The 22,259-nt window shown below is 40.7% G+C and overlaps 3 protein-coding genes across 4 annotated transcripts; 1 reads left to right on the top strand and 2 right to left on the bottom strand.

The window, feature by feature from the left end:
- Positions 1-21: 21 nt before the first annotated feature.
- On the top strand, positions 22-5,057 carry LOC102790644 (peptidyl-prolyl cis-trans isomerase FKBP14-like). The gene is made up of 4 exons (XM_006787614.3): positions 22-318; positions 2,535-2,686; positions 3,175-3,302; positions 3,470-5,057. The coding sequence occupies exons 1-4, from the start codon at positions 122-124 to the stop codon at positions 3,626-3,628; spliced, it is 636 nt and encodes a 211-aa protein (XP_006787677.1). The 5' UTR covers positions 22-121; the 3' UTR covers positions 3,629-5,057.
- wipf3 (WAS/WASL interacting protein family member 3) lies at positions 3,987-14,252 on the bottom strand. 2 transcript variants are annotated; one of them, XM_006787615.2, is made up of 8 exons: positions 13,907-14,252; positions 11,716-11,813; positions 11,231-11,369; positions 9,023-9,184; positions 8,185-8,907; positions 5,203-5,337; positions 4,958-5,062; positions 3,987-4,858 (listed from the first exon to the last, which is right to left on the bottom strand). In XM_006787615.2, exons 2-8 carry the CDS (start codon positions 11,794-11,796, stop codon positions 4,818-4,820), a joined length of 1,386 nt encoding a protein of 461 aa, XP_006787678.2. In that variant the 5' UTR covers positions 11,797-11,813; positions 13,907-14,252; the 3' UTR covers positions 3,987-4,817. The 2 variants fall into 2 exon arrangements, with proteins under 2 accessions (XP_006787678.2, XP_035762315.2); XM_035906422.2 differs by having other exon boundaries at positions 13,931-14,252.
- An 841-nt stretch (positions 14,253-15,093) lies between these two features.
- On the bottom strand, positions 15,094-17,111 carry LOC102791400 (proline-rich protein 15). The gene is made up of 2 exons (XM_035906572.2): positions 16,818-17,111; positions 15,094-16,319 (listed from the first exon to the last, which is right to left on the bottom strand). The coding sequence occupies exon 2, from the start codon at positions 16,293-16,295 to the stop codon at positions 15,960-15,962; it is 336 nt and encodes a 111-aa protein (XP_035762465.1). The 5' UTR covers positions 16,296-16,319; positions 16,818-17,111; the 3' UTR covers positions 15,094-15,959.
- Positions 17,112-22,259: the final 5,148 nt, after the last annotated feature.

The raw sequence follows: 22,259 nt of genomic DNA, 5'->3' as shown, positions 1-22,259 counted from the left end.
CTTCCTGCAGCGACTTGTCTCTGCCACGTAGAGGAACAGCTGCACGTTTTCATGCTGCAGCAAGAAACTTTTTAGCTCTTTATTCAACAGGCTGTTTCTTCTGAAAGCTGACTGTGTCAGCATGCTGCTGGTTGTGCTGAGCTGGCTCTGCTCCTTCATGCTGGTGTCCGTCAGCAGCGGGGGGAAGCTGCCCGAAGCTGAAGTGACGATAGAAGTTCTGCACAGACCTTTCCTCTGTCACCGAAAGTCCAAGTATGGAGACATTCTGCTGGTGCATCATGAAGGATACTTTGAGAATGGCACCATGTTTTTCTCCAGGTTTGTTTCATGGCTAACGCGAGGCTTATAACGCTCAAATATGATGATGCAACTCTGTCAAGGAAGCAATGAAGGAGCTGGCTGTCGGAGAGATGCAGTGATGTCACCCTGGTTTCATAACAGCTTTTATAGATTTAAAAGATGGCAGATGTGGCTACAACTGTAGCTGCCTCCACCAGTGTGTGAATGGGTGGATGACTGGGTGTGTAAAGCGCTTTGGGGTCCCTAGGGGGGACTAGTAAAAGCGCTATACAAATACAGGCCATTTACCATTTACCAAAACTCTCGAATGTCGATGTTAGCATTTATCTGCAAGGGATACAAAGTTAAATGTTATGTCAAACATGAGGCCCGTGGGCCAAAATAGGCCGGGCAAAGACTCCAATCTGGTCCACTGAACACATAGCTGTAAAACTTTTAACTACTATCAAAGACTTCTCCCAGGGCCATTCATACCACACCAAAGTTATTAAGAAATAGATAGCCAAATTATATGACAGAAAATTTTCAGTCTTTTCACTAAAATGACTTTATTTTAAAAAAAAAAAAATTACATGGTAAGCTACTAGCAACTAGAACTTTTTTCTGTAATTTCACAGCCAAAGAGTCATGCTGACTGATTTCTTCCAAGAACTACAGCAGAATTTCCTTATCATGTAGAAAATTGTAATTGTAAAAATTGCTTCTTTTCCTTATACTAAGACATGTGAACGTTTCAATGTGTAGTTTAACTTCTTTACACAGACAGAAAGGGGAGTTTCACTGGTGGGCTGGACCAGTGAAGTGGCCTGTATGTGGCCCACGATGTAAAATGAGTTTGACGTCCCTGCTTTAGTGCAAGAGTGTCAAACATTAGGTCCGTGGCCAAAAATGGGCCCAGCCAAGACTCCAGCGTGGGCTTTGGAAAATGTGATTGGGATCAATTTTGGACTTTTAACTGTATTTTAAGTTTTAAAGTAAAGACCTCCCCCATGGACAGTCGTATTACACCAAATTAACAATTTAACAATTAAATAACAGAAACTTTCCTGTTTTTTTTCATTTTCAGTAGAAAATTAACAAGTTTTAATAATATTAATGTAAAGTAGATTTTCTGTGAACTAACAAATTCTTCTGTTTTATAATTACAGGACTGTCTGGGCAATGAGCTAGCAGAACATTTTTGTACACATTTCTTTCTTACAATTAATGCCCAAAGAGTCGTGGCAACAGATGTTTTTCATTTACTAGAGAAATATTTCTCTGTTGTGCAGAAAAACTGAGAACCTGCGTACTGTTACACTTCTTTTTCTAATACTAAGACATCTCAGGTATTAAGTCTGTTAAGATCGAAGTGGACATTTTCCATCTCTGCCCTAGCTTACATAGCAGCCAGCTTAGGTATTTTGAATTTAGGTTTTAAACTGCATCACTCTGATACATTTAGGGCTCTATATACACTGTAATAATCCATATTTATCATATGATATGTTTTAGTGCACCTCTCGTGCATCCAATGATTACAACAAGCAGCTTTAGTCTTCAGATTGGCTGGACCTCACAAATGTAAGGTTTTGACACTGGGTGGGTGGAAAAATAATATCCCTCTTCTTGAATTAATGAAAAATACTTTGTTTATCCCATAAATAATAACATCAACTGCCAGATGACTCTCTGCCAGACAGATATTTTTTATGATGCAATAATACAGCTATCTTCTCTTGCTTTAGACTCAGGTGGTAAAAGTGACTCAGGAACACAAACACAAGGCTAACACAGGTCTTCAGAACCTCGCACTGATGCCATCAGGGTCTGCATCCTTGCTGTAGTGTGTAGTTTCTCCAGCTGTCTTCTAACCAGGCCAGAAGACAGACAGACAGACAAGCAGGGGTGGTTCCTCAGATGTGGGGTGGATGTGGTTTTAATGAAGAATAAGTGGAGAAGGGCAAAATCATTGAAGGTGATGACTGAAAGATAGTGTTCACGGGATTTGATATCTTCTGAGATGGAGCTTGTCGATTTGTTAATGTTCTCTCAGTGGGGTTGGCTAGGTCCACAGTCTTTGAAATCACATAGAGCCTGCAGTACAAAAAATGTCTAATTGGAGCATTCATATCAGCAGGAATCATTATAACTCTGAGAAAAGCATCATAATTTCCTTGACCTTTGATGACACCTCAGAGACCTTCTCTACATCTCAACTTTTCACTCTTTCTACACCTGTGTTTGTTGACCAGTCGAGTCAGCGGTGACAAGCAGCCAATCTGGTTCACTCTGGGCATCAGAGAAGCAATCAAAGGCTGGGATAAAGGTCTGCAAAACATGTGCTCAGGAGAGAAGAGAAAACTGGTCATACCTCCAGAACTGGCATATGGGAAGGAAGGAAAAGGTACAGAAGCTTCATCCATATCTAAGAAGTTTCACTGCATGTTTTATGAGTGAAACTTCTACACGGTCTTCTTGGTGTCTCCAATTCTCACAGTGTGACATTATTATGCACGCATCTTATTATACTTGTCTTTCTTGTTCTTTTTAATTGCTTTCTAGGAATGAATTCATTCAATGTCACTGAATGAAGGTTTCATTCAGTGACATTAGTCCACTTTTTCTCTACGTGGAGCATGTGAACAATACTGTGCTTTTTTTTGTCCGGTAAGCACAAACCACTCTAACCCGTAACATCTGTCTCTTCTGTTTCTAACTAACCTTTCTAATGCCAACAGATTCACAGCAATAGATTTGCTTTTTATTCCTTTTTACCATCTGTGTTCTTCAACGGAAGAAAACTTCCTGGATGCTTACTGGACGTTTTGGCAATATTCAATTTCAGTTTGAACTGACATCTCTGCCCATTACCCTCCTGTTCTCTGTATTCAGGTAAGATACCACCTGAAAGCACGCTTACCTTTATCATCGAGGTGCTACAGATCAGAAATGGACCTAGGTCACATGAGTCCTTTCAGGAAATGGACCTCAATGATGACTGGAAGCTCTCCAAGCATGAGGTGAAGATAACCATTGAAAACACATATGAAGTTACATGGATCGGTTACATATCCCTTGTCACTCTAGACTTTACTTTCTGTACAAAGAAGAAAAAGTGTCATTTCTAATTTATTTTATTATGTTTGTACTTAAGTCCCAGTCATCCTGTTCTTTTCATGTCTGCCAGGTGAAAGAGTATCTAAGGAAGGAGTTTGAGCGTCACGGCTACCCTCCCAACGACACTCTACACGAGAACATGGCGGAGGATATCTTTGCCAAAGAGGATGAGAACAAGGACGGTTTTATATCCTCTAGAGAGTTCACATACAAACACGATGAACTGTGAAGTCCCATGAAGCGCTCGTTTGTGTTTCGTGGTGGAAATCCTTGTCAGAGACTCTTTGAGGTTATTTTTGTCTGTTTCAGTTTTACAGAAGCTTTAAGTCTGTGTTGCGTGACGCTGTGTGTGGTTAAGTTTTGTTGCAGATTGTTTTTTTAATTTTGTAATTTGTTTATGAAAATCCTTTTTGGGACCACTATTAGCTAGATTTTCACAAGTCAAAATATCTGTGTGAAAACTGTCGTGAAATATCAGGTTAATTTTTTTTCCTCTTTTTTATAAATATAAATACATTTTGGGCAAACTTGGGAAGACTGAATTAATGTTGTGACACAATGAGGAATAACTCAAAACCACGCAGGAGAACTTTACCTGTTGTTTTAATGGGGATTTTGAGATAACACACACATGTTTACAGCCCTGTTTGTGCAGCTTTGGGATTGTTTGAATGGATCAAGAGGCTTAACTCAAAAAAGGACCACTGTTTAAGGCAGATACATTTATTAGTTGTTGTTTTTTTTTAAGTAAAGTATCTGTGTAAACTTTTTAGTTGCTTTGGTTTATTTGTTGGTGACAGATCAAACCAACAGGTGGCGCTGTGCTCCCATGTGTTAGTGTTGGTTAATACATGAGGGGCAAGAAAATGGTACACCTGGTTACCCAATTGCCGCCACCAAGGCAAGAGCTGAGACTGAGGTATGTTTGCTTGTCTTTAGCAACGTAGTCATAGCTACTGTAGTCACAAAAACTGCCTGCTTGAATGCAAATTTTACAACTACAAGTGCACAGAGATGATGTTTAACATATTACAAACTATGTCAAGAGTCGTGTTAGCGATAATTAATGGAAGACCCTGTTCTTCTAGCCTGTGTGTGTAGAGTCTGAATGGAGCTTATGAGCACAAGCAGGGCGAGTGCTTCTCCTCTCACGCACACAAAACATTCTGTACTTGAAAAGGTCAGAGGTCACATAGTCAGAATAAGACGGGTCCTTGTTTTGATGCTTTGAAAATGCACAACCACACACACACGCACACACACAAATGCACCAAATACAACAACACACACACACAAAGCCTCTATCCATGCAAGTCCATGGCAGTAATGTCAGTTTAACTGTGAGGACTCGTAAGAAGGAGAAGGTATACTGAGATTTGTCCTTTTTTTGTTGCGTGTCACGGTGCTGAGATCATGACTCATCGAAGGTGTGTCCTGATCCCTGGTGGTTTGGGGTTTACTGTAAAAGAACAAGGAGGAAGAAAAACAGAGCTCAGCAGATGAGACTACAGTGCTGAGAAAAGAAAAGCTGAGGAGTAGTAACTTTAGTAGTAGCTACCACTGTTTTCTTTGCTGGGGTAGATCCGTGGGAAAGGCTTGAATTCATCGGGTGGGGGTAAGTCTTCTACAGGGTGGAACTGGAACTTTGATTCAAAGTCATCCGCTGGAGTAAAGAAGATGCAGATTAGAAGTTTCTACCCTTTTTTTAAAAAAAATGTCCTTCTGCTGAGCAGCAAAAACTAACTTTCAAAGTTTACATAAAAGTTATACATTTGAACAGTAAAAATGTTTTTAAAATCTTACCTAAGCTCTGAAGATGTCCATTCCTGAGACTGGATGGGGGCATGGGAGGAGGTGGAGGAGGAGGAATGCGGGTGGACAACTCTGTGGTGGGGGAACGGGCGGGGGGAGCAGGAGGAGGAGCCAGTCGACCCACACCTGTTAATAAGTGGGCATCAGAAGAAAAACAACATTTAAAATAGAAACAAAAAAATATACATTTTATGGAATTGTAATTCAGCCTGGATGACCTCTGATTTCCTGCTTCTAAATATAGAAACTAAGGTTATTATACTTTGCCGTATAAATCTTAGAAATATAATATTGAACCAGATGCTTACTCTGAATGGCATCATCTTGGCCTCCAGTAACACTGTGAGGAATCTTGGATTTGTTTTTGACCAGGATATGTCCTTCATTGCGCGTATTAAACAAATATGTAGGACTGCTTAGTTCCATTTATGAAATATCTCTAAAATTAAAAATATCCTGTCTCAGAGTGACGCTGAAAAACTAGTTAATGCATTTAAAACTTCTAGGCTGGACTACTGTAATTCATTATTATCAGGCTGTCCTAAAACTCCCTGAAAAGCCTCCAGCTGAACAAGAGTATTGAAAGCAACAAGAAAGTGAGAGTATATTTCTCCTATACTGGTTTCGCTTCACTGGCTCTCCTGTTACATCCAGAGTCAGATTTAAAATCATTCTCCTCACATACAAGGTCTCGAATAATCAGGCCCCATCATATCTTAAATCTCGTCTGAAGACTCACCCTTTCGGTTTGGCTTTTAAACCCAGTATAAAATGGTAATTTCATTTGGATTTTATTGCCTTTTTATGTTGTTTTTTTATATTGTTACTGTTATTTCAACTTGTATTTTATTTTTAGCATTTATGTTTTTATTGTTTTAGTTCACGTTGAGCACTTTGGTCAGTGCTCACTGTTTTTAAAGCGCTTTTTAAATAAAGTTGGCTTGGCTTAAAGACCTCATAATACCGTATCACCCCAACAGAGCACTTCACTCTCAGACTGCGGGCTTACTTGTGGTTTGTTTGGTATTTAAAAGTCGAATGGGAGCGGAAGAGCCTTCAGCTTTCAGACCCTTCGTCTGTGAAACCAGCTTTCAGTTTGGATTCAGGAGACAGACACCCTCTCTACTTTTAAGATTAGGCTTAAATTTTCCTTTTTGATAAAGCTTTTAGGGCTGGATCAGCAGTCCTAACACCTGTTTTTTTTTTCCACTCACAATGTGTTTATACACCCCTCTGCATTTAATCATTAGTTATCATTAATCTCTGGCTCCCACAGCATGTCTTTGTAACGTCCTCCTCCCCTCACTCCCAACTACTCACGGCAGATGGCTGTCCCTCCCTGAGCCTGGTTTTGCCAGAGGTTTCTTCCTTTTGAAAGTGAGTTTTTCCTTCTCACTGTTGCCAGTTGTTCATAAGGGCTCATCTAATTATTGAGGTTTTCTCTGTTTTCTCTGTATTATTGTATTGCTCTTTACCTTACATTGTAAAATGCCTGAAGGGAACTGTTGTTGGGATTTGGCGCTATATAAATAAAACTGAATTGAACTGAATTAAATTGCTTTTGAGAAGCTTTGAGGCTGGCCTGTAGACACCAGAGAGGAATAGAGAAAACACTGTGGAAGGATAGACTTCAGAACAGCACACCAGCTGTGATATACACTCATTTTTCTGCACAAAGATAAACCGGGTCTCACCAATTTTCCTATTTTCATTTTATGCTGGTTAACTGCCTATGAATACTTAAACAGACGTGGCATGCTTTAGGTTGGTTTTTTACAAGATAAAAAACATCTTAAAGTATAACATTGTGTAACAGAGCTTCTTCAGCTAGTAAATATCAACTTTCTACTCTACACTGTGGCATCTATGTATGGGATCAATCATATAAATGTTCTCAAAAAGGCTAATAATACTATAATAGATCTATCTCACCCTGTTAGAACTGTTACCATCAGGTAGACAGTACTGAACAAGTAAAACAAGCAGAAACAGACTGAATAACAGCTTTTATTCCAGTTCTAGACAGGCATTAGATGCTGCAATGGCCACATGTGTTTTGTGCAAGAAGGGGTTGTGAGAATGGAGGAAGGCTGCTTTTGACTTTTGTATTTACTTTTATCTCTTATACAGTTTTATGTAGTTTTTATGATGCGAGTGATCTTTGCACTGTTGAGATTGAGGCTAATTATGCTGTACTTGTTGTATGTAATAGTGGCAATAAAGATATTCTAATCTACATGGATAGATTTAAACCTGCCTTCTTTCTTATGGCAAAAAGAGCTTGACTCCTCTGGTACAAAAAGATACCAGATTCTATTGAACTTTGACCCTTTCCAAAAAATGACGCCACTACTTACCTGATTTATCTCAGGAGACACTTCCTAATGAGTTAATTACCTTAACCATTATGTAATCCACATTTAGAGTAAAGTATGGCTAGGTATGATTTAGGATAAGATATTGTCCCTTGGTCTCTCAGTCAGGTCCTCCACCTCAAACATCATGTCCAGTTTTAAAAAACAGATAGCAATGGTGAAACTGCTCTTGAAGCTTGGGGCTTCACAACAACCCTTCGCTAACCAGTCGGTGAGGTCACAGTAGCTACTTTCATCTTTTACAACAATTATTGGGAACTTTTTTAGGCCACGCCCTTAGCTGAACTTGTTTTCTGATCTCTAAAACATTGCTTCAGCGCAATGGTTTTCTTTCAGATTTTTTTTAAATTTTCCTTCTTTTTATATCATCACCATTAATATATCGAGTCAGCTCCATTTACATGACTGAATCATTTCTCGCACAAAGACAGAATTCAAAAGATTTTCCAAAGGCATGGAGCAGTGGTTTAAACTTTTTATCTTCCATACAGACTATTTCTGTTTCAATTATGGAAAAAACGTGTAACAGGCAACAGGTTTATATTTATAAACACAAGTGGCATTAAAGAAGCATTTTTACATCCTGTTGTCCACCTACCTGCACTCCTGGGTATAGCTGGTGGCCGTCGAGTGGGAGCGTTGCAAGGGTATGAGGGAGGCAGAGAGCGCATTGCTGAGGAAGGCACTGGAGCCACTTTGGGTGGTGGTGGAGGTAGGGTAGACGGGCAGCTTGGAGTAATGGAAGGTGGCAGAGGGGGAGGCGGAGGTGGGGGAGGCGGTCCCAGGGGGCTGTCCCGAAGAACAGGGAACCTTGAAGTTTCAGAGTAGACTGCAGATGAAGGCGGAGAGTAGAAGTACCCTGAAGAATGGTCCCCTGGGACAGCTGACAGAGGCTGGACAGTTGGTGGCGGTGGTGGAGGAGGAGGACCAGGAGGAGGAGAGGGCTGGGAGACAGATGAGTGTTGAGAGTGCTGGATGGGGAGCCACATGGGCTTGGTAGTCTGGGATGGAGGCGGAGGTGGAGGGCAGGAGGGGAGAGGGGGAGGCTTGTTACCTGGCCGGTCCTGGAAGGCTTGAGGCGGGGGAGGTGGGGGAGGAGCAGAGGGAGGGGCAGGTGGAAGGGGAGTGGAAGGAGGGAAAGGCGGCGGGTGCATACTGCTGTGAGAGGGGGAGGGAGGAGCAGAGGCCGAGGGGGCGAGTAGGCGGTGGACGGAGGTTTGGATCTCTGCTTTCCTGTCGGGTTCAGCGAAGCTGCTGGAGTCGGCCGATGAAGGAGGGTTCCACAGAGGCTTCAGAGAGACTGATGAGCTCGATCGAGACACTTAAACAGAACAAACACACACAAGAGGAGCCATTTGAAAGGGAAAAAATGTTATTGTGACTACGGACAAATCATAAATATATCTATGCGCAAGAATATGACATTTTGCACCAACCTCTGGTTTTGCCTGCTAGGTCTCTTTGTCCTGTAGGCCTGAGAGTGGGGAACCCTCCAGCAAATAGCCCACTCAATGATGGCCCAATGGGTCCCATGCCACCCGATGAGGCCTGAGAAGCGCCAGCATTTCCAGATAAATCTCCTGTGCTAGCCTTGGAATCTGGGGAACGCCATATGCACGTGTTAGTAATGAAATAACAGCAGTGCAAAGGCATCAAAGCTTAATAAATCATGTGGTCAATCTCAATATTTGGTCTAATATCATTATAAATGTATTCACTTCATACATAACATTGTATATCTTATAAGCTCATGAGTTTTGTCCCAACGAGAGCTTGTTTTTAGTGCTGGAAAAAACCTAATGAAGCTAACATCAAAAACTCAAACATGTGCAACTTTCACACCACCACACTTACCTAACCTCCCAATATTATTAGCCCCCTGAGAAAATGACCTCTTTATTGAACCATAGCGCAAACCACTGCTGTGCAATGATGTGCTTTAACTTTGTAATGCTCAAAGCTTTTAAAAATCAAGTTAAAACTGAAGCTTCCAATTTAATAATAATAATAATAATGGATTGGATTTATATAGCGCTTTTCAAGGCACCCAAAGCGCTTTACAATGCCACTATTCATTCACTCTCACATTCACACACTGGTGGAGGCAAGCTACAGTTGTAGCCACAGCTGCCCTGGGGCAGACTGACAGAAGCGAGGCTGCCATATCGCGCCATCGGCCCCTCTGGCCAACACCAGCAGGCGGTAGAGTAAAGTGTCTTGCCCAAGGACCCAACGACCAGGACAGAGAGCCCGGGGATCGAACCGGCGACCTTCCCAACCCCCTGAGCCACGGTCGCCTCCTAATTAACATAATGTACATAAATTGGAAGCTTTAGTAAGGGGCTGAGCTGTCACTTGATTAAAGCATCATGCCAAAATCAAAAACAAATCAGTTTAGACTTAAGAAAGAATTGCTGCCCATTAAAAACTTCAAAGAGAGCCGCACAGTACAGAACAAGCCTGACAGAGGTAAGAAGCAAAAGATCTCAAAGAATCTGACACTGATGAATGACTGTAGTCAGAAACTGTCAGACTGTCTCAAAAAGGATAATGACTAGAACCCTGCACAGGAATGGAGTCTGAGGTTACAGAACAAGAAAAACTAAACTTTTGCAAAAGAAACACCTTCAGGCCAGACTGGAGTAGGCCAAGTACAACCTGGAGAAAGATTTTGTAAACTGGAAACATGTCCTTTAGTCAGATGAGATTAAACCAGAGCTCTGCTTACTCTGCTTAAGTTTGGAGAAAGAAGGGAGAGACGTGAAACACTGCGGTGTGAGTATTATGTTGTCGGGACCCTTCAGTGCATCTAGGAATCTTGCCAAGGTGGAAGGAATCATGAAGAAATAAGAATATGTGAAGATCTTGTAGAAAAGCAGCCAGTAGCAAACCTGGAAGAACCTCCAGAAGACCAAAGTCAACATTACTGACTGACTTGAAATCTACTGATAATATGTGGGTTGAACTGAAGACCCTGGTAGTTTTTCTTTTTGTAAAACTATTTTTTGTGTAAAGTCAAATAAGATAAGCATCCAAAATAAAACTACAATGTTTAGAAAAGCTATGTTAAAAATCACTTTCTCTGTTCAAAAGGACTTGGAAAATAAAAATTTCAGAGGGTCCTAATGATCTTGTCTTCATCTATACACATAAAGTAATTAGTTACTGATTACTTTTTTCAAGTAACTTGACCAACACTGCACACAGCACACACGCATATCTGTTTCACAGTCTTTAGTGATATTGCACAGGGTGTGTTGAGTGGTGACAGTGCACAGTGTTTTGCCTTTTCTGTTGTGTCAGTGTATATAGTACCGTCTGTCTGTTCTTCCTGCGTCTTAATCAGCTATAGGGCATTCCTTCCTGAAGCGTGAGTTGTGAGTTCAAATATAGCACAAAGACACCAAACATCCCCCAGTCTTCTCCCCTTCTTTGTCCTTCACTTTAATATGTCGAGTGTTTCACAATAACACATCACACTGGCATATTTCAAACTACAGACACACACTATATGAAGCACCCATTCACCTATGAGAGTGGATGAGTGTTCGCTACTGTGATGTAAGGATGTAACATGTAGAGAAAACACACTGAGTGTGTCTGTATATGTGCAGGCTATAGGATGGTCATGTTGTGGGACCTACTATTGACGACGGGGGCACTGCGGTCGTTGACCTGCGTGACTTTCTTGAGCTTGGTTCCTTTCTGGATGTCTGCCAGCAGGGCATTCCTTCCACCACCTCCTCCTCCGCTAAACTGGACCTTGGGAGGATCTGATGGACACTGAAGAAAAACAGAACAAAAAAGAAGTAAGAGTGGAGAGGATCACTTTTTTGTTTATGCAGACAGACGTTACTGCTGTATCCAGAATCTACTGAGCCATGTCTTTGCCCTGTTCGCTGGCTGCAGCAGCTCATTTAACAAGAGGACACTATGAGCCTGCTGGGGTAACGTAACACTCTTTTGCCACTGACAGTCTGCTGTCTGGGTTGTGTGTGTCTAAGCCAGTGAGTGTGTGTACACTAGCTCAATTAATAATGCAAATGAGCTCCAGATGGTCGATGATCAGCAAGAAGAACACAATGAGTGTTTACAATTGCATAAGAGAGTTGCTGGAAGAATCTTATACCTGTGGCAGGGCAGCACTGGGTGGCGGTGGGGGTGGCGGGGCTGCTGGTGGAGGCGGAGGGGGAGGTGGGGGAACCGGCATGCCTCGGCCTCAAATACCTGGAGAAGACAAAGCGCACTCTATTGCAGGAAACCCTGTATGCAGTGCTTCGAGGTTTTTTATTCGCTCCGCGTCAGAAGAAGCTACTGTGTACTGGGTGCATTCGATGACCTGTCACCCTCTTCCCCTGAACAGGAAGAGCTTTCACCACCATACAGCACAAAACAGGAAACAGCAAAGCGCTCCATCCTCTCCAGAGAAATCTGACACATCTCCTCCTTTTCCCACAATGCCCCATGGCAGATTACTTCAGGCTAGAACAATGGAGAGTGTTGTGTGAACAGTAATGGACCCCTACCCTTTATTCGAGTCAGTGTCCAAAGGCATTTACTGCAGTAACTGTACGGAACTTCATGGAAAAGAAATTAAGGAAAGTCCAGAGGAAACAACAACAGTGTCCCAACACGCTGTTCTATTCTTTTATGTTTCAGGTTGTACTGAGTGTAACTGTGCAAAGAAAGCTTTTAAGAGCTACTGGTTCAGTAATCAAAGCCCCGCTAAATGTCCACTACAACAGCGTTCCAGGAAACAGCTTGTGTACAGAGTCATGTCACATGTTTCAGCTTCTACAGCTAGTAAATGGTCCACAGTGACAGTCGCTGACATGTCCACCCACCATCTTGACATCATGCATTTTTGATAAGCTGTCTTCCTCGGCTGACGGGCTGAAAACAGCCAGAGGTTTGTGCACAAACCTCAGGCTGTGGAATTTGCACATGCTCCTCTTTAGCCATTTAATAAAGCACACAACAGAACCTGTTTTTGTTGAACACATCTCTCTTGTCGTCTGCACTGGGGGAAGAGAACTAAGCACAATTACTCAAGTACACTATTTCAGTCCAAATTTAAACTTGTGTACTTTATTTGATGATTTAGGTTTTATTCAGTTACAAGTTCCCATACACTTTCAATCCATTGATCTCCAAATGGTGTAATTAATTTTTGGATTGGTTTGGGAACATTTGCTTACTTCTTATTCCATTTAAAGCCTTGTTGAATTAGACAGGAGAAGCTGAAAACACAACTGTTTTCCGACATCAGGATAGTTTCACTTGTTGGAAATAGTTTTCAAACATGTAAACATATGATGACCTCATAATACGGTTCTTTATTGTGGATTAAACAACTAAGCAGCACAGAAAGTATACTGAAATTACCTGAACTGTAAAGCTTTAGTGCCATAAAATGCTTAAGTTATCCAAAGACAAGATATATTAAAAGCACTGTCAATAAACATAAGTGCACAATAAGTGCTTTTAATTAAGTAATTTTATGGCTAGCAAATACCTTTACTTGAATATGTTTTTGTAATGGAAGTAACAGATCTGAATCACGCTACTGGTTTTCTGTCTGTGTGCAGTTCATGCTTTCCCTCTTTGCAAGTGGCAGGCTGTCCTCCGTTGCTATTTCTATCTTCATAACTGTGTCAAGCAGCGTCAGTGACACTGCCAGTTTAGCTCTCTAAAGGGGGGAAGCTGGACACCGGTCAGCTGAGGTCTTCCAGAACAGGTGGGGAAGTAAGTGAGGTGAGTACACCTCTCACAGCAGTTGTTGCTTTTCTTTGTACCTCAGGTATGAGCTTAATCTTCCCCAGAAAGCTGCTGCTGCAGCCAAAAAAAGATGGATCACACTTTTTATTTTCTAGTAATTTATTTCCATATTTTATAATCTTTACAAAAATCCCAACCAATTTGTGATAAGTCTTCACAAAGAATGGCTGATTTTGCAAACCCATCCCAAGAATAACAGCCAGGATTAGCACAACACAGTGGTTTTAAGTAATGTCCATATATGTTTTATTTATTTATGTTTTTATATTATTCATTCATTATTATTATTATTCATTCATTATTGCCCATAAAACTTCCAATACATTTTTGTAATGCAAAATGTATCTGAAAGGACATTAAAAAAAAGGGTGGGTACACTTGATGCTCCATGCCTGTGCAGGGAGCTCGAATAAATCCAATTCATCTGCTATAAACATTTCTATTTGGACCTGCATTTTTAAACATTTCATTACAAACTTCTGTGAGAGTAAAAACATTAAACCGTTACATGCAAAAGTGCACTCGTTAAGAAATCGCCCTACCTTCAGAAAATGTCAGAACTTCACCTGTTTGCAGACAGAACTTCAGTGTGGTCCGTTAGCGCAGTGCCCTCTTCATAGCGGGACACTTGTGAGAAAGTTTCCAGGTTATATTTAGTCAAATGAGGACACTTCTTATCACACGCCTGGGTTGTCGGCGGCTGAACTCTGCGGTGCTCTTGCAGATATCTTAAAAAGTTCCACAAACTTTATTTTGCTTAATTTTTGAGTTTATAGCGGAGACGCTGACGACACTGGAGCACAACAGCCCTGGCTGTTTTCAGTTTATTCTCTTGGGAGCGCAGCGCCGGGGGCGCACAGAGCAAAGCCACACCTCACTGCTCCACCGTCAACGACACAGAGAGACAGAGAGAGAGAGAAACAGGATCAGTGTCGTTGGCTTCGTCCGTGCTGAAGGAGCCAAAACACTTTCCCTCTTATTGAGTTACACCAATGGAAGGAGATAAGCATTGTGTATCCACGACTGTGGGTTCTGACTGCGCGGTAAAGACGTCTGAAGTAAATTCTTTGCCCCCTACAAAACTACAATTTGTTTTTTCTAAGTATATCTTCCTCCTGTTCATTGCAGTTTGTTGCTGTATGACAGTCTACTGGCGGTACATTATTGCCCCTTGTGTTGAAGATATGGCATTACAGTTAACTGTTGCACTTTATATACAGAGCAGCTATGAGACAGCCGACAATAAATGTGATGTCATTGTAAAAGGTATATCAATTGTAACCTTTGACATGCACTGTGCACACACACAGATACACACCTTAAACAGTGACAGAAGAATGCCGCGACACTGGCATACTCCTCCTTTTAACTACCTGTGATTCACACCTGGGCTTAACATCTACTACCTGCTTTATTTAATTAGCTGTAATTCCTTGTGAGTGCTTTATTTAGACATTGTGATGAGAACACACAAGGTTGTCACTCTCAACACAGCTGCCAAATGTACTGACATGTTTTTAGGTGGGGTGTTTTTTGCTTTACTCGATCTTCAGATTTTCTTATTTATTTCGTTATTTGGTGTTATTGTTGTTGTTGTTGTTAATGGGCTTTTCCGTGTTAAAGTTGTTTTTAATGGGGACGAAGAAGCAACCTTTGTACTGCGTGGGTTAATCCATCAACAAATGGGGATTCGTGAAGCACACAGACACACACCAATCAGCTGTAGCAGATGTCAGATTTATTTCTCATATTTTGCCTTCATATAAAACTATTCAAAGGCCTTCTAAGAGCAGAGAAGTCTTAAAAAGAAATTAACATCACTTCCTTGTCCTCATCTCATCTGCCTGGAGATTTCAGCAGTGATGGCTTTGCTAAAGGCTTTGTGCAATATGTCAATTTGAATCCTTCATTGAAGTATTTTATGCATTTTGCCGACAAGTTTTGTGCATCTGACCTAGCGCTGCTAACAAACCATTTTTCTCTCTCTCTGTTTTCTTTACACACACACATACATAAAGGAACCATTTACACCTTCATAAACACCCTTATAGCCCTTATAAAAAGCACTGTAAAATTATTGTTACACATATCCTTCATTATTAGGTTTATATTATTAGATATTATTTTCTATTAATCTTATTACAGAAAAAATGTAAACATTTTATGAGCAGTTCCTTCCTGAAACACATATGGAGCACTGAAAGGAGAAAGGGCATTCGAGGCTCGTGCATTTTAAAGCAATAGTACAGGATAATAATTACACTGGCCTCTTAAGTGCTGACTGTTTCAAGGCTGTGCCTCCGGTTTTCTAAGTGTAATATTGCTGACACTGGGTTTTTTTTTGGCTTTCTGGCAAAGTGCATCAACAAATGTCTAAAATCATCCTTTTTTTCCAGTATTGGGCTAAAACTTGAATGCTCATCATCTTCATTATCACCAACATATAAAAAAAGAAAAAAAAAGAAAAATCAGCAGAATTCCTGGCATGCTTCATGAGAGTGAAACATCTTCGTAGACCTTGATTTCTCCTTCTCCTCCGTCTTCAAGCATCTCTGTAAAGCAGTCTTTGATCGCCCGGCTTTTTACTCCTTGCTGTCACCGTGCGTCCTCTCTCCCAGACGTCACGTTCTCTTTCTCTTTCTGCTCTATTGGAATAGTTGTACGGATCTTCTTCTTTTCTTTGAATCGGCCTGAGCGCGATATATTCATGTTCCTGCGACAAGTCTGCTCATTGAAGACCGAGTCCAGTTGGGAGTCGTCGAAGGTTTCATCGCTGAGCAGGCTGGAGCTGTTGTTGGACACCGGCTGGGAGGCCTTGGAGGCTGCAGGAGAGGCTTTTGCCCAAGGGTCAAAGTTCACATCAAAGGCTTGATCCTTGGAGGTCTTTTTCTTTGGCAGGAATGCCTTCCACCATGGGGTCCTCTCTGTCATCTTTGACTAAAGGGATGCAGTGACCTGTAAAGAGGAACACAACCCATCAATAATTTTTACGATTTTAAGATCTTATCATCTTTTACAGTATTTGTCCTTTAATATAATCCAATTTGAGGGACCAGCTTGTCATACTTTTATCATATATATATATATATATATATATATATATATATATATATATATATATATATATATATATATATATATATATATATATATATATATATTGATGGTTTAGCATTCATGCTGTTCTACAGCCTTATGTCCACTCTCATAATTACTAAAAGTGTAATTTCGGTTTTAATGTCTTAAATTAAACTTTACCTAAATGTTTGCCTATCTACATATATTTTAGATGAGTGAGAGGTGTCTTGCCAACTAATCCTATGAATAACCAGTGTAACCATACACACAGTCGCTGTAAAACTGGTTTAATGAGTCTGAGAGTAGAAGTGCAAACCCAAACCGAGATTCACAGGCGATCAATACGGAAAAAGGACTCAGAAACACTTATCCTACCTGTGTTGCAAGAGGTGGTGTGGACAGTTAAAACGACCCTAATAAAAGTGTCAGCGTCGGGCTTTTAATCGTGACGAGCTATCTATAAACAGCATTCGGTGTCCTCTTCTTTACTGGTGCAACACCTGGAACAGCAGTGACAACAGTCCTTCAAAGGTTCGTAGACGTATCCATCTTACGCACGAGCCAAGTACTCTGTCTCCTTACACTTCCCAGAACAAAATCTTTTCTTTCTTTTATGTTGCTCTTATTAAATAACTCCGCTCTACTGCTCAGCAGTTCTTGATAAAAGAAAACAAATGAAGTGACAGACTAATAAGGAGCGGCTTACACTAAACCAGCAGGTTTCCGCCTCCGAAACTTTGATGAAGAAACACCTGTCCTCCATCCTGATTGGATTGGGCGCTTTGCGCTTGTCACGTGAACACGGTTCAGGTGAATACATTGGGATGGTAGGCGGGGCGTGTCGTTGCACGGCAACACGACCCACGGGATCGTACAGTCTCCTCAGTAACAAAAAGAAAAAAAAAAAAAGAAAAAAAAAGAAGATTCCTTTGTCAAAGCGGCCCAACCCTAAGCCAGAGAGCCAAATTACGTTTCAGTGTTTGGACGTCCTGTTTTTTAGGCTCTGGCTTGTCGTGCAAAGGAGAAGAATGAGGTAGTGAAACGTTTATTCAACGAGTTAATAGCGCAATTAATACCCGTCGTGGCTGGATTGCTGCACGGTAGCGTTCAGTTCAACCGCATGGATTTAAATTATAGCCTGAGTTAAAAATCATTACATTTCAGGTGTCTATTGACGTCATTTTACTGCTCTAAACGTGCGCTAGTGTTGCTGAAAATTCAAATTTAATGAACAGTTTGGCTCTGCGCCAGCTTCATTCAGTTTCATCCACCGAGGCACTCTCATGTGTTCTTTCCGGGTACATTTGCTTGTCCCTGCATTGTACTTTGTCTCTGGAGTCTGTCAGTAAGGCTCAATGTGTTATAATGTTATAGTTTTATTATTATTTCATTATTATTGAAGTTGAAATAAATTGAACCCAGTTTGAAGATGTTTCAGATCATCAAACAAATTTAAATATTAGAAAAAGATAAGAGGTAAACATAAAATGCAGTTTCCAGCTGAAAGTGTTTGTTATTAAGGGGGCAAAAAATTCTAACCATCACCCTTTAAAAAGAAGTGATTGGCCCCTAACCCTAATAACTGGTTGGACCACCCTTAGCAGCAACAACTGCAATCAAGCATTTGCAATAGCTCACTTCGAGTCTTTTACAGTACTGTGGAGGAATTTTGGCCCATTCTTCTTTGCAGAATTGTTGTAGCAACATTGGAGGGTTTTCGAGCATGGACCACCGTTTTAAGGTCATGGCACAGCATCCCTGTCGGATTTAAGTCAGGACTTTCACTAGGCCACTCCAAAGTCTTCATTTTGTTTTTCTTAAGCTATTCAGAGGTGGACTTGCTGGTGTGTTTTGGATCGCTGTCCTGCTGCAGAACCCAAATGTGCTTCAGCTTGAGGTCACAAACAGATGTCTGGACATTCTCCTTCAGGATGTTTTGGTAGACAGCAGAATTCATGGTTCCAGTTACAAAAACAAGTCTTGCAGGTCCTAAGGCAGCAAAACAGCCCCAGAACATCACACTACCACTACCACATTTTGATGTTGGTGTAATGTTCCTTTTCTGAAATGCTGTGTTACTTTTACGCCAGATGCAACAGGACTTAAACCGTCCAAATAGTTCAACCTTGTATCGTCAGAATATTTTTCTTGGGAGTGATCAAGATGTTTTCTAGCAAAACTGAGATGAACCTTTGTGTTCCTTTTGCTCAGCAGTGGTTAATCGTCTTGGAACTGGGGTCATTTTAGCCCAGTCTCTTTCTTATGGTGGAGTCATGAACACTTACCTTAACTGAGGCAATTAGGGCCTGCAATTTTTGCACTCATGACTGTGCGCAGGTGCCCCGTCCAGCACATATCAGCAGGATGCAAGATGCAAGCTGGGACACTCAAGTGGCTGGGATAGTATACGGGAAGATTTGTGAGGCTAAGACTAGAAGTCTTTCAAGTCCCGATGGGATGAGGACAGCAGTCCTGTCCTGTGGGACTTTGAATTTAAGACTGACAAGGAGGTCCTGGCCAAGAAGCAGAAGACATTAGTTGTGATAGATGAAGTACCACAGGCTGGAATAACAACTGGAGCAAAAGTGAAAGGTAAAGTCCAAAGTGGCTGATATGCAGATAGGTAGGCAGATACATAAATGTAAATAGACTTCTTTATTTTTCTATTTTATTTTCAGTATGAACACCAAGATCCAATTTGCCTTTTAACCCTTGTTAGTTAGGGAAATTGCATCACCTCTTTGCTGCGCTTATGAAAGCAGTTTCTCTGACCATGGATTCCCAGCCTAAATGGTTTCTGTGTGGCTTGCTGCCAACAGGGAATACCAAGTCTGAGCTGAGAAACACAGAAATAGAGATAGAAAGAATATCAGGGAATCCTTTCTATCTCCCTCCTCCGAAACACAGGTGAAAGTTGTTGCTGTGGCAACGGGAAACTGTTTGCAGTTCCTCTTTGTCTCTCTCTTTCTGTTTCAGTCAGTGTCCTGCATAACTGGGAGACTCCCTCTCCTCCTCTCCCGTCTGGGCCGAAACTCTCTAGAGATATTTCCTCTTTCCAGTGCGAACAGAAAGCTGGTTGTGTTTGTACTTTATTGTTCCTGTGCTCAAACAGAGGTAACCATGAATCCTTAACCGACCATCATTTATGCATTTTCACCCAAGTAAACAATACCATTTTTACAGTACAATTTTTTTTTTGCAACCTTGCACGTAAACATTTTTGTCTTAAATAAACTGATTGATAATGAACTGGCCTTTAAAACAGAAACACGATGCCTTCAAATGTCAGGTTTTGGCATTCCACTTGCTTTCGTGAAGCCATTTCTCACATATGTGAAGCGTTTTTTTGCCATTTTTGCCATGTGTGCCATATTTCAACTTAGAACTGCATCACATTATGCTATTATATTATATCTTCTCCCAGTCTTTTCTTCCAGCTTTCTCTCCTATCTCTCATATCGCTTCATCTGTTCTCCTCTCCCCTAATGCTGCAAGCAGCCTTGCTGAGAGTTGATATTTAACTTCAGCCCGACCAGATAAAGAAAGCACCCATGCAGTTATTTTGAGAGGGAGATCTACAAAATAAAGATTAGCTTCCATTCCCGAGAACACTGAACTGATTATTCAGGGTGAAAATACAGAAGAAGAGCATTTGTCCCTCGAAACAGTAAAGCATGTGGAGAATGTGAGTAGTAAACTTGAAGTTGCAACACACTGAAACAATGACCTTTATTGCAGGTGTTCCCTCCATCTGTATCTGTTTCTGTGTGGTTTGACTGTGTGCCATTAGAAACATAATAAATCAACACTTTTTTCTCACAGCCACACAGTCACAAGTATGCAGCAGCCATGCAGAGGAAATGAACACTTTTAGTCACTTTAGGGAGTTAATGTTTTAAAATGCCAATAATTATCTTGAGATCTGCCTGAATAGCAAAAATAGATCAACCTTATGGAGGCTGAATACAAACATTTTAAATGAGCCAAATATTAAAGAGAGTTTGAAAGAGGAAATAGAAACTTATTTAGAGTATAATGAAAATGAGGAGGTATCTCCAGAAATATTATGGGATGCATTGAAGGCAGTAATTAGAGGAAAAATAATTAGTATATCCTCTTACCTGAAAAAATCTAGGTGGGAAAACCGTTGTCAATTAGAAGACAAATTGTTAGAGCTACAACATCTACATTCTGTGACGCTGGATGATGATATCAAATCTGACATAATAAAACTTAAGAAAAAAATAGATGATCTAAATACGATGGATATACAAAAGAAAATCGTTTTTATTAAGCAACAGCAATGCGAGGTAGGGAGGAAATCACTAAGACTTCTGTCTCTTAAACTTAGGAAGCAACAAGCAGAGAGGACTATACATAGAATAAAGAATCCTCTTAATGGACAAATAGAAACTGAACTGGGGGAAATTAAACTATGCTTCCAGAATTACTACAGAAAACTTTACTCCCAAACTTTTGTAGATAACAACTCTATTGTCAATATTTTCTTGTCAGGTCTAAAGTTGCAAGGTGTGACAGAGGAACAAAATAAAATGCTGTTGTCCACAATAACTAAAGAAGAAATCTACTTGGCAATTAAAAGACTAAAGGGAGGGAAAATGGCGGGGCCAGATGGGTTCGGCCCAGAATGGTATAAAATAATGCAGGATCATTTGATCCCCACCATGATAAAGACATTTAATTGGGTAATGGAAAAGAAAATTATCCCTCCTTCATGGAGGGAAGCAATAATTTCCATTATACCAAAAGAAGGAAAAGATAAATTAGAATGTAGCAACTATCGCCCAATCAGTGTATTGAATATTGACTACAAGTTGTTTACATCTATTATCTCTAAGAGACTAGAAATGATATTACCTAGGTTAATACATAATGACCAAACGGGTTTCATTAAACACAGACAGGCCCAGGACAACATCAGAAAGGTTTTGCACATATTGCGGCAAGTTGACAAACAAAAATTAGAGACCTTAGTATTAAGCTTAGGTGCCGAGAAGGCGTTTGACTCAGTGAGATGGTCCTTTTTATATAAAGTGCTTGAGAAGTTTAATTTTGATAAATCTATAATTGATATTATCTCAGAGTTATACAACAAACCAACAGCTAAAATCAAAATCAATGGGGACCTCACCGAATCATTTATATTGGAACGAGGGACACGACAGGGTTGCTGCATTTCACCGCTGCTTTTTGCTTTGTTTATAGAACCACTAAGTCAGTGGATCAGGCAGAGACAGGATATAACAGGAGTACGAACGCCAGGAGGGGAACAGAAATGAGCATTATTTGCTGACGACTTACTTTTAACATTAACCTGTCCCTCACAGGCACTCCCCCAAATCATGGAAGCACTATCACAGTATGGTTCTTTATCGGGATATAAGGTCAATGTAAATAAAATGCAGGTATTAACTTTAAACTATGAACCACCAGTCGAAATTAAGAATCGTTATAAATGGAAATGGGATGCAGATAGCATTAGGTATTTAGGGGTGGTAATACATCGTGACTTCACCAAAATGTTCAATGCCAACTATGCCCCTCTAAATGAATCTATAAAATCAGATATACAAAGATGGAACACTATTCCATTTCTGGACCTACACTCCAGGATTGAATCAATCAGATTAAATATTCTCCCCCGACTGCTGTATTTGTTTCAGTCTCTACCGATTGCCATACCACAAAAACAGTTTGTGGCATGGGATAGAACATTGTCAAAATATATTTGGAATGGGAAAAAAGCTAGAGTAAAATATAAAACGCTCCAATTAAAGAAAGAAAAGGGAGGTCGTG

The sequence above is a fragment of the Neolamprologus brichardi genome, chromosome 22 (assembly GCF_056152115.1).
Source record: "Neolamprologus brichardi isolate AB-2024 chromosome 22, ASM5615211v1, whole genome shotgun sequence".
Classification (NCBI taxonomy): Eukaryota; Metazoa; Chordata; class Actinopteri; order Cichliformes; family Cichlidae; genus Neolamprologus; species Neolamprologus brichardi.
The sequence above is the reverse complement of the archived record's forward strand: the minus strand, read 5'-3'. Positions and strand labels throughout refer to the sequence as shown.